Source organism: Antennarius striatus, chromosome 10 (assembly GCF_040054535.1).
Source record: "Antennarius striatus isolate MH-2024 chromosome 10, ASM4005453v1, whole genome shotgun sequence".
In the NCBI taxonomy this organism is placed as follows: Eukaryota; Metazoa; Chordata; class Actinopteri; order Lophiiformes; family Antennariidae; genus Antennarius; species Antennarius striatus.
In genome coordinates, this window is record NC_090785.1 from 10,286,749 (window position 1) to 10,298,415 (window position 11,667).

The 11,667-nt window shown below is 40.0% G+C and overlaps 3 protein-coding genes across 5 annotated transcripts; 1 reads left to right on the top strand and 2 right to left on the bottom strand.

Annotated features, from left to right (window-relative positions):
• Window positions 1–66: 66 nt before the first annotated feature.
• med19a (mediator complex subunit 19a) lies at window positions 67–2,981 on the bottom strand. Of its 2 annotated transcripts, XM_068325046.1 has the most exons (7): window positions 2,864–2,949; window positions 2,557–2,730; window positions 1,991–2,113; window positions 1,116–1,249; window positions 912–1,008; window positions 727–821; window positions 67–424 (listed from the first exon to the last, which is right to left on the bottom strand). In XM_068325046.1, the coding sequence occupies exons 2-7, from the start codon at window positions 2,654–2,656 to the stop codon at window positions 359–361; spliced, it is 615 nt and encodes a 204-aa protein (XP_068181147.1). In that variant the 5' UTR covers window positions 2,657–2,730; window positions 2,864–2,949; the 3' UTR covers window positions 67–358. The 2 variants fall into 2 exon arrangements, with proteins under 2 accessions (XP_068181147.1, XP_068181146.1); XM_068325045.1 differs by having other exon boundaries at window positions 2,557–2,981.
• A 1,557-nt stretch (window positions 2,982–4,538) lies between these two features.
• Window positions 4,539–8,119, bottom strand: pmf1 (polyamine modulated factor 1). 2 transcript variants are annotated; one of them, XM_068325220.1, is made up of 5 exons: window positions 7,729–8,117; window positions 7,262–7,367; window positions 7,049–7,149; window positions 5,370–5,565; window positions 4,539–4,733 (listed from the first exon to the last, which is right to left on the bottom strand). In XM_068325220.1, exons 1-5 carry the CDS (start codon window positions 7,965–7,967, stop codon window positions 4,668–4,670), a joined length of 708 nt encoding a protein of 235 aa, XP_068181321.1. In that variant the 5' UTR covers window positions 7,968–8,117; the 3' UTR covers window positions 4,539–4,667. The 2 variants fall into 2 exon arrangements, with proteins under 2 accessions (XP_068181321.1, XP_068181320.1); XM_068325219.1 differs by lacking the exon at window positions 4,539–4,733 and adding an exon at window positions 4,970–5,274 and having other exon boundaries at window positions 7,729–8,119.
• On the top strand, window positions 8,030–11,613 carry tmx2a (thioredoxin-related transmembrane protein 2a). Its single transcript, XM_068325218.1, has 8 exons — window positions 8,030–8,339; window positions 8,471–8,531; window positions 9,438–9,551; window positions 10,065–10,141; window positions 10,296–10,402; window positions 10,832–10,897; window positions 11,026–11,155; window positions 11,244–11,613. Exons 1-8 carry the CDS (start codon window positions 8,151–8,153, stop codon window positions 11,418–11,420), a joined length of 921 nt encoding a protein of 306 aa, XP_068181319.1. The 5' UTR covers window positions 8,030–8,150; the 3' UTR covers window positions 11,421–11,613.
• Window positions 11,614–11,667: the final 54 nt, after the last annotated feature.

Below are 11,667 nucleotides of genomic sequence, written 5' to 3' on the forward strand. Positions count from 1 at the left end.
TCTCGTGTATAATAAATAACAGCTTTAAATATGAAATAAATCCATAGAGGTTGCAATGACACAATCAAAGATAATCAAATTTTATTGGATTTTGGCATTCTGACCAAAAGATAAAGAAAATCAAAAGACATCCCTACCACACACAGCTCAAGAGGCTTTCTGCTTTTTTACACTGTTCTGTAGCATTTCATCATCACATACATCCATTCTGTCACTGCTGCATTTACGCTCACAAACTCAAACCATACATCCATTTGATTCACTCGGTATAATCTGTAAAATACACATTCACTCCCTTACAAAATGTGCAGTCATCAACACACCCATATGCACTGTTGAACACACAGTGGGATCCTGTCTATCTGAGGCTGTTACTGTTAGGTTGTGATCCAGCGAGGCCGGGATGGTCAGGACTGTGGCGGTTCTGGTGAGAGAGGGAGCAATAACACAACGGTTTAAATTCACCATGCAAAAACAATATCTGTATTTTAAACATAAAATGTATTTTAAAAGCTGTGTTGATGTTGTTGGTTTGTGTGAGTACACAGCTGAACCTAGTCCCCCTCGTCAGTGTACTTTACACAGTACTTTAAACAACTTAACTTCAAGGGTAAATTAGTTTGATTAATATTAGCGCAAGGGTTTTAGGAAAGCCTTGAATCGCTGCCCATTAGGATCTACAATAAAGCATGACAGAAATAGTCAAGTCTTGACCAATAGTCTTACTTTCTTCTTTTTCTTGTCTTTCTTCTTCTTCTTGCGATCAGGATCATCATCCCTCTTTTTCTTCTTCTTCTTGGGGTCAGAGTCTGACGGCGTTTCTGAGACACAAACAATCAAAACAGTCAGTAACTGAACACACATTACATTCGTTACCTTTGTGTGTGTGTATATGATGTTTTCTACCATACCTTGAGGTAATGGGTCCTGTGGTCGATGGTGTTTGTGCTTGTGTTTGCTCTTCTTCTTTGGAGGTTGTATGTGCATCAGTCTATATTGTTCTGGGAGCTGGGAAAAAGAAAAAAGCAACGTACTATTCAGTCACACAAAAGTATCTACCAGCATACTGAAATGTGGGCTAAGCAAAAAAATGCATTAATGTTTTCGGTTAGTACCGGTCCAGTATGTAGTCTAAATCCCGTCAGGAGAGCGCCAGTCAGAGGACTGAAAGAGTTCCCACACACTGGAGGCTTGTCAATCAGAGAGCGTAATGAGCTACCATCTTGAGTGCCCTGACAGTCAATCATACCTGTTGCACAAGAAACAAGAGACAGGATCAAAATATAAACAGCGACAGAGAAACCACTAACTACAGCCAAAAAATCTTTGAGATGAACAGGACAAAACTATACTCATTGTTACTTTCATGAAAACACAAACATCTGGGACTCATCCCTTTTGGAGTCGGACATGACTGTCTGCTAGCTGTCAAAGGGAATGATCCGGGTTGACTGCATGATTTACAAGCACTACAAACATTTATTATATTCAAGGTACGGATCTGAACATTTTGGATATCATTGTACAGAGTACCCAGCAGCATCAAGTCCGACCATTGTAATTTGGTTACCATTTGTAAGTGTGGTTTTTAAATACAATTTAGAAAGGTGTGATTTTGAACTCTTTTAAAGGGATGCTGTGATTGAAATAAAGGTCAGAAATTCAGAGCGAGCCAAAATCTGATACAGTAGGAATGAGAATTGTGAAGCATTGGTATCTAGGATGGTAGAAGAAAGGCACAGTTTAAAAGCAGGTCATTACCACACAAGGTACTGTTTTGATTACCCTGTTGATGGTCACAAGTGAAAATAAATGTTCTTTCTACTAACAGTATTGCTTTGTACTGACTGACTCAATCAAGACGAACACTTAACAGTTTACAAATAACACTAAATGTATAGAACAGAGGCATTACCTGTGGAATACGGATCATTACATGCATTTAGTTACGACTCCCTCTAATCCCCATTAGGTTCTTGCCAAAACTCACCTGGTAACTCCGGTAGAAAGTTGCTGAGCTTCTCCTTCACCTTTTTGCCACAGAATTTGTTGTATGCGTGTTCCAGATTGTAGTGCGTGATGAGGTTGGTGTTGCCGGTTAACTCGTTCCCCACTAAAAACACACATCCATACGAATATAAAATACCTCGGGATTTATTATATATGCAAGTAATTCAAGTTGTAGCAATTAAGGTAATGCAGAAAAATCATTTCTTGCTTGGTGACAACTCGGACGTTGGCTAATGGTCTCAAGAATCCCTACTAGGACCTCAGTTCCAGGCCATTTGTCTTTAGAGTAAATAACTTTAAACTCATTTTGATCTTTTTTATGTCCTAAACAACATGGAAAAACAACGAATTCCGTAAAAAAACGGGTCGAATATACCCATAAATTAGCTTAGTCAATATGTTTCGTGAACACATCTGTTAGCATAATGTTAGCTGGCATTGTTTACAAACTGCGTGTTAGCCTTTGCTAGCAGATCAAATCATTCGTAAAAACTATCAGAAATTAATCGTACAACAAATGCTATGACTATAGCTGTCAACACGTACCAGGAAGCTCTCGTAGTAAATAGAAAGGTTCATTCATGGCTCCAGGCTTCCGCAGGGTAGGCCCTTCATCCACGAGCTGTGGTGGCATCTGCCCCGCCATAGAGACTTGATTTTGCGGCAGCGACGGTTTTCCTGACCCGAACCCCAGAGACGACGAGCCGGGCGGACCCTGAACTTCATTTTGCCCAAACAAAGTTGAAAACATCTCCGTCATATCTATCTCGAATAATACATTTATGTGAAGACGCTGTTCACTTCAAGCGTCCGGTCTACTGAATTACTTGTTTGAACGGTGTTCACCACCTACCAGTGCCCGTGTTGTGTCCACCCCTCTACTCTTTAACAGGCATTATTTTCTGAGACGCACGTACCGTAATAACCGTTATAAGCGCGCACGGTACCACAATAAGACCTTAAGTTCGCAGACAGATGATACACTTTAGTATCCAAAGCTGTGTAAGTCAATCCACTGGACGTCAAGAAAGTTCTTGAAGACGTTTCGACTCTCTTCCAAGAGACTTCTTCAGTTCTGAAGGTGGCTGCTCTTGTCCCAGCTTATTGAACCTGTGGGGTGTGGTCAGTGACATTCACGTTCCGTTGTCGAAACCCGTCTGACTCCTCCACGATTGTTGATGGGGGTGTCAAAGGGGGGTCGTTGAAATGCGAGTTTCACCTTTGTATGCTAATGAGGGTCATTAGCATGAGACACATCACCTGGGTTAATGTGCTAAGACAATCTTTTTTGGGAGTTTCGAAAGGACCTGATTGTAAAGATGTCTGTGTAGGTTCTCAGTCATCCAGGTCATGGTTATCCAAAAGCTGTTGAGTCGATCCACTGGACGTTAAGAAAGTTCTTGAAGACGTTTCGTCTCTCATCCAAGACACTTCTTCAGTTCAGAGACAATCTTTTTGGGGGTTTCGAAAGGACATGATTATAAATGGGAGAAAGGTGATGTCGCAGACCACCCCCTCTATTCAGAGATGGCTTCTCCACTTTGACGTGGATGGCCTCTTTCACTCCTCTCTCAGACCATTTATCTTCCCTGTCCAAGATCTGAACATCTGTGTCCTGAAATGAGTGTCCCTCTTCCTTGAGGTGAAGGAAGACTGCCGAGTCCTGTCCTGATGTGTTGGCTCTTCTGTGTTGAGCCATGCGTCTGTGTAGTGGTTGTTTGGTTTCCCCTATGTAGACATCTGAGCATTCCTCGCTGCATTTAACTGCATACACCAGATTGCTCTACTGACTGTGTGGTGTGGGGTCTTTTGGGTGGACCAGTCTTTGTCGGAGGGTGTTTCCCGGCTTAAAATACACAGGGACCTTGTGTTTGTTAAAGATCCTCCTCAGCTTTTCAGACACCCCAGACACATACGGGATCACTATACCATTGCGCTTGCTCTCTTCCGTCCTCGCTGGGTTGTTCTCCTTTCTGGATCTTGTGTGAGCTTTCACGAAGGTCCAGTCAGGATATCCACACGTTTTTAATGCCCCTTTCAGGTGTTGGTTTTCTTTCACCTGGTCTTGGGCACTGGTTGGTAGCTTATCAGCCCTGTCTTGCAGGGTACCAGCTACTCTCAAGAATCCCTATTAGGGCGTCATCAGGGACAAGACCAGCCACCACCACAAGAACTGCAAATGCCTCTTCGATGAGAGGCAAAACATCTTCAAGAAACTTTCTTAATAAATCCAGTGGATTGATTTGGATCAATCCACTGGATGAATGCCTTAGCAGATTAACCCAGATGATGTGTCTCGTACTGATGACCCTCATTAGAATACAAAGGCTCAGTGAAACGCGCATTTCAATGACCCCCCCCTTTGAAACCCCCATCAGCCATTGTTGAGAAGTCAGATGGGTTTCAACTATGGTCGTTGAAATGCAAATAGCCCTGACCACACCCCACAGGGTTATTAAACTGGGACAAGACCAGCCACCACGAGAACTGAAGAAGCCTCTTCGATGAGAGGCAAAACATCTTCATGAAAGTTTATTAAAGTCCAGTGGATTGATTTAAACAGCTTTGGATGATTCCATGAGTTCACTTTTATTTTCAGACAAATAGATACAAAAACGCTATGTACAGGAATATGTGCAGGTTAGAACATCAGAAGATCAAACATTAAAGACATCTGCAGGGCAGAGAGATGAAGCCAGTTTTTCAAACTGTAGGACGGAAGCCTAAAGGTGAAAAAAAACAACAACAACACGTCAGCTTTAAGCATTCACATTCACTGTAAACATATTTTAAGTTTATACTTATGATGGCAAAGTTTTATTTTCACCCTCTTCCACAGGTTGTGGAGGGAACGATCTTTTATCTAACCAAATCCAATATCACGTTTTTTTCCCCCTTTAAAAATATCATTACCATTTACAACATATTAAAGCTGATCAATGTTACCTTCAAAAGTAATTGCAGAATCTCAGACTAAAAGTAAAAGTGATGTGGATCATATACAAGAATTTTACATCTGAACTGAATTCAGATTAAATCTGAAATCTCTAGACTGAAAGACATATGCTACACTTCAATTTGCTTCTTCAATATGTAAAATATGGTAGGAGGATGTTGAGTTTTGAACTGCCAGGCAGGAGGCCTAGAAGAAGACCAAAGTGGAGGTTTATGGATATAGTGAAAGAGGACATGAAGGTAGTGGGTTAGAGAAGAGGATGCAGAAGACAGGGTTAGATGGAGGCAACTGATTCGCGGTGGTGACCCCTGAAGGGAAAAGTCGAAAGGAAAAGAATAATAATATGTAAGTGTAGAAGCAAACAAGTTCGGTATGTTTGACTAGGTTAAACTATTCCTCTCACCTTCCAGTCATCAACAGCTGTAGAAATCTGATGTTCCAGCTGAGCAATATTCTCTCTACCAGCAAGAACTCTCTGGGCAAGGGAAGCATTCTCTGTTTTAATCTTTTTCAGCTCCAGTCGCATATAGGCCTCCTGCTTTTGATAGTAGGGCATCAGAAAGCTACTGAAGTCCTGCTCAGGAACCCCACTTGGTCGCCTAAAATGATATAAATGGTTAAAATATTTTGTTTTTAATCATATTGCAAGCTGGGCATAATTATACGCACATATACTGTTTAGTGAACAAATGCACAACACTTCTATTACAGATCCACTAGTGCAGCAGTCCCCAACCTTTATTGCACCATCTAAGACAATATTTTCAGACTGGCCTTCATTTGCTTGATAATCGTTAATGACACCAGGTCAGCTTTAGTGTAATAATAAATCACCACAGTGGTCTGATGTCTAATGCAGATATCAACAGACAATAAGCAACCTTTTAATAAATTAATAATCAACATCTCTGTAAAAGAAATTAGTTATTTTCGAACAAAAATTGTATATCAAAAAACTTGATTCAAGTGACTGTGCTGACTACCAATCAATGCATTAACCATAGGAGAAATACTCATCATTTATATATAAAAGGGTGAACAAGTCAATTTAATATTAATGATAATGAGCCCTAGGCTTGTTTCTCTGCAACAAGCCGGTCCCATCTAGGGGTAACGGGATACCCAAAGTGTGTTCCGGACGTCCAGTCTACTCCATAGTTTGGTTTTGTTTGATCGCTGCAGAAAACTCCGCTTCCTGTCACGTGACCAAGACCTGTCAAGAGTTACAGACTCACGTGTGCTGTACGTCATTCCGCACAGAAACCACTTTTCAAAATAAACATCTTTAGACTGATGATCAATAAAAAAAGTCGGCTCGTGACCCGGTACAAATCCTCAACGGTGATTAGGGACCGCCGCTCTTGTGAAACAAAACAGTTTGATATACAATCTATAAAAATGTTCAAATGAGATGTTTTTAGTAAGAGGGACACGCAGAATGGAAATTTTTGCTGCAACACCCGTAATTAATGAGTGTCTGATTCTCATGGTCAGCACTAAAATTAGATACTGCTCATTACTTTTCATCGAGACTAACAATTTATATCTGGAAAGAAAGGATATTTGCATTAGAAATAAAAATCTCTCACTATGTTGAATAAGCAGTTATACAACTCAGGGGATTTTTACCCAAGTTGAATGTTTATTTAATTTATATGTAATATACAGTATATTGTATTTTTATTCCACTTCATATATTTGGTAACATGATAACAGATTTATACAGGTGTCCAATGGCTTCATTTTGTATTTTGTGGAAAGCAAGGCAGCATGTTATAATATACATCAACAGATTTGCTAAATGATGATGGATGTTCTGTCATACGTCTGTACCCACAGATGGTAGTCTCCATAATGTCCCAATGGTTGCTCTGTGCATCTTTTTGAACTTTTTTGCAGAGTTGTGGAATTTGCAAAAGCATTTGCAAGTCTAGTCTTCTTACATTTATCATATCTATTTGCCTGACAACAATGAGCATAGATATCAGGCTTCAGATGTTTTACAAGAAAATTGAGCGTGTACAATCAAACATGAAAGCAGTTCTTAATTTCAATGGAGTGAAAGCAGATTTATTTACTAACCATGCAGGGTTTGGATTGTCCTTGGCAGCTTGCTCCAGTTTGTCCAGCTCATTCAGCTTGAAATCTAATCGGCCTTCTTCAATCAGCCTGTTTATGTCATCCTTCATATACAAAATACAAGAATTTATGTAAACAACTGAAAATAAATGAATGAAAAGTAATAAAATGTACACACATTTGTTAATATTAATGTATAGTATTAATGTGATGAACCTCTACAGCCCTCCGCAGCTCCTCTATGAACTGCTTGTGAATGCTCTCCATCCTTTGAGGATTCTTCTTGTACAGCGGACGAAATGTACTGGCAAACCTGTTGAAACTAGGAATGAAAGTAATGTCAACCAGACGTGCAGAAAAATTAAGCTACTGATCTAGTATAGGAACAAAAAGTTCATTACTCCAAGTTCATCAACTAACTGATTGACTTGGCTGTGAAGAAAATGAATTTCTATAACTGATTAATAAAAATAATAATTGGTTTATAACGAACAAAATACAGAATTTATTTTTAGCGACACAAACTAGCGGTGAAATTTCGTAGAACAGTGACGCAATTTAAATTTACTGAGTTATATACTGAACTTGGAGAAGTATTAAATTTAAAATTTATTGCTATTTACAGTAAAAATGATCGACAACACAAAAATTGAGACACATTTCTCTACAAAATGACGCATTACCTGGCAAGGTCGATGAACTTATCCAGACTCTTCTGCATGACTTTATTGAATATTTTCAGCCTGCTGTATCGAGCTTCCGTCTCCCCGGACGTGTTACAAACTGATCCGGGGTTTGGTCCGTCTGATGGACATTCGCCTTTACCCTCATTACTCTGGTTTCCAACTGAATCTTTTACACACAAATCACTGCTGGGCGCAATTTCCTTCGGAGTTCCTTCTTCGCCTTGCTCTACTTCCATCTTCTTCTGTTTATATTTCGCACTGCCCGCCAAATGAACGGCGAGCCGCAGCGACCAAAAAGGCGGAAAGCGCTTCAAAAGCGCTGCTGGAGCGCATGCGCAGTCTGATCAAGCCGACGCGTTCGGTTACTCCAGCTGTCATTCCTTTTCAAACTCCTGTAGTCGACCGCCATAGCTTCCAGCATGGGTCTAATCACAGGACTCTGTACTTTCTTTTACCACTTACCTCAGATTTACAAATGGCTGCTCAAACCGTATTATATCACGTCGTTCTTCATGTCCATCGCTTTTCTGGTGGCCCGAAAAGCTCCCGGGTTGTGTGAGCACCTGGCCAGCCAGCGGGAGGACCGCAACTCCTGCGACTTTGACTGGGTGAGAATAGAGCGTGCATGGCAGGGATAGTGTTGCCTGTTGCTAAATTTGGTGGAGCTAAGTCGTGTGTTGCTGTATATTGGTTAATCAAGCCCACTGTTGTTTAATGCGTTTGTCTTTTTAACTCACAGAGAGAACTTGAGATTCTTATGTTTCTCTGTGCAATTGTGATGATGAAGAACAGGAGAGCAAGTAAGTGAGCCCCCACTCCTCCTCACACCTACTGACAAAGTTTCTATATGCTAACTAGTGCTGATGAATGATATGGATTTGTTTTGGTGACTCTTAATCAACTGCGTCTCAGGTCAATTAGGAAAATCGATAATCGATACAATTTCATTGTAAAAAGAAAAAAAACTAATAAAATGTGTTGTCTCCCTATGAAACTGCAAACAAAGAAATGTGCTGCAGTAAGAACACACTGTAGAGGGCTGTCTTCATTCATTCATTCATTCATTCATTTACTACCATTTGCCCTTTTATTTGGCCTCAGTGTTGTTTTATGCTTTGGTTCTTCCTTCTCACCTTCCTCTTTGTTGTCAAACCTGCTTTATAAATATATAATACTATATCGCAGTAATATGATACTGTAATTACTGCAGCTTAACTTCAGATGATCATTTTTGAAGCAGTAATTTCATTTTCAGCCAATACAAGTGATGTTAATTGGATGTAATCATTGGGACAACCTAGTTTACTCTTTGCATACCTAATACAGAGGGTGTGACAACTTAACTATTTGCTTACACTGCACACAGTCACGTCATCAAAAGTGGCCCACACAAAGCCAGTACTGCACCTTTTGGGAGTATGAAGATGCATTAGAAGTGCATTTCTTTCTTAATCCTCTTCTTTAATTTAAGTTATAATTTGTGACTAAATTGTAATTAGCATTACACACATAACTACCATTGTTAACTTTCAATCGAATGCGTATTTATCGGTGTGTAACTGATTAAAATCTGAGTTAGAGGCAAACCCAGGAAGCCCTTCACTTAATAGTCCTTGTTGTGTAAACATTACAGCCTCCCTCTGACCTTGTAGTCGTGATGTGAAGGTTTTTTCCTCTTTTGCAGTCATTGTTTCCCTCTTTCTCAGTCACACTGGAGCAGCACATAGGCAACTTGTTCATGTTCAGTAAAGTGGCCAATGTCATCCTCTTCTTCAGGCTGGACCTTCGACTCGGAATCTTGTATCTCTCATTGTGTGTTGGTCAGTGACCTTGTTGAAAATTTTGCCCTGTATTCCTCATTACTTTGAATTTATTCAGACACTCCTCCCTTAAAGATAAAAAAAAAGTTAGGGATGTTCTTTTTTTAGCAAACCAGTGCTATCTCATTACTATTTATATGTGTCTACTTCTGTAAAAAGACACCAATAATTTTTTTTAATCCAGTCCAAAATATAATAGTTTATTTCCTCTTACATGCTCTTCCACCAAGCTTCATGAAAATCTGTGTAATAGTCTCTGTGTAGTCCTGCTAACATACAGACAAACAAGTAAACAGTGAAACTTCCCTCGTGTGTGTGTGTGTGTGTGTGTGTGTGTGTGTGTGTGTGTGTGTGTGTGTGTGTGTGTGTGTGTGTGTGTGTGTGTGTTATTAATCCGGGAGGAAAATAACATGCCTTCATTTTAGTTTGTATTGATAGTTTAAGAAAATTATAACCTATATTTATCATTATTTTCATCTAGTGTATAAAAATAATTTTATGTTCCTCCTACAGCATTTGTCATGACCTGTAAGCCACCTCTGTATATGGGACCAGAGTACATCAAGTACTTCAGTGATAAGACCATAGATGTGAGTGTTGTAACACAGAATGTGCTGAAGTACAATATCATACATTTAAAATTGAAACATTAAAGCGTACTGACTGATCGATTGTGCCCCAGTCCAAAAGCTGGGTGCGAGTGAACGCCACACGTCTTTGTTATCGGTTCTTATCTGATGTCAGGAGGAGCTGCAGCAGGACAGTCGTGTCACCTGGATTGTTGAATTCTATGCCAACTGGTCCTCAGATTGCCAGTCGTTTGCTCCTGTTTTTGCCGACCTCTCTCTCAAGTAAGAGATAGTAAATGTTCCATTGATCAAGCTTTTGAATTGTAGTACGTATTAGTCAAACAAATGTCTTAAATGGAACAGATGTACTTGTGATTGACTGTGCAGCACCCAATACAACATGGATTAATATACTGTAGAGTTGACTAGAAACCTATAAATCATGCCATTTGCTGCAGTTTAAAAACCTTTGTAAACCTTCTGATTGCTTATCAGCGCTTTATTAAAAACAAAAATAGTTATTGATTTTAGTCCCCTTCATGATCTTTGATAGGTGGAAAAACTAAAAAAGTTTTGATGATGCATTGGGGGTTTCAGTCCAATAACTATTGAATTGCTCTTTGAAGTATAGCAGTTTGGAAAGCTGGCTAAGAACAAAGTTTTAGTCTGACATTCCCAAATTGTCTTTTGTGTCTTTCCAACATTATGCAGGTACAACTGCACTGGCCTCAGGTTTGGAAAGGTGGACATTGGACGCTACGGAGAGGTTTCAGAGAGGTCATATATTTTCTCTGCTCTGCCACACAGGATGTTGCAATCCATGGCAGTAGTTGGTTTGTTTATGCTAAATCATGACACATTCTTAGCGTATAGGTATAAACTGTCATAAATTAATTCTGGAACAGGTACAAAGTCAGTACTTCTCCCCTGGCGAAGCAGCTGCCGTCACTGATACTTTTCCAAGGAGGGCGGGAAATTATGAGACGTCCAATGGTGGACAAAAAACGCAGAGCGGTGTCTTGGACCTTTAATGAGGTACAGTAGGTCTATCCGTGACAAACACACAGAATAATGTGCAAACACATTCACATGCAGAATGCCAATATGAATATTTCATCTCTAGGAGAATGTCATCCGAGAATTTAACCTCAATGAACTCTTCCAAAAATCCAAGAAGCTGAATAAGGGTCGTGAATTGAAAGAGGGGGAGCCTGAGGGCTCTCACATAGAGGACATCGATGAACTCGATGCTGGAGCAGACAACCTGGAGGAGCCTCTGGAGAGCAAGAAAGACCAGTGAAATGTGGAGATTATCCAATAGGGGCTCAATGAAGCCTTTAATTTTCATCTGACTTTGAATAAGAGTGGAGGAAGGAAAATACATGCAATCTTTAGCAGAGTTTATTTCTATGCAAGGCTTTTACCACAGCAAGTACCCAAAAGAAGAGCAGCTGGATGTTTTCCTGGGTATCTGGCTTGAAGAGGTGCCATGATGAACTTAAACCTATTTTCTAAGTTATTTTTTTTAGCAACATTGTATTGCTTCA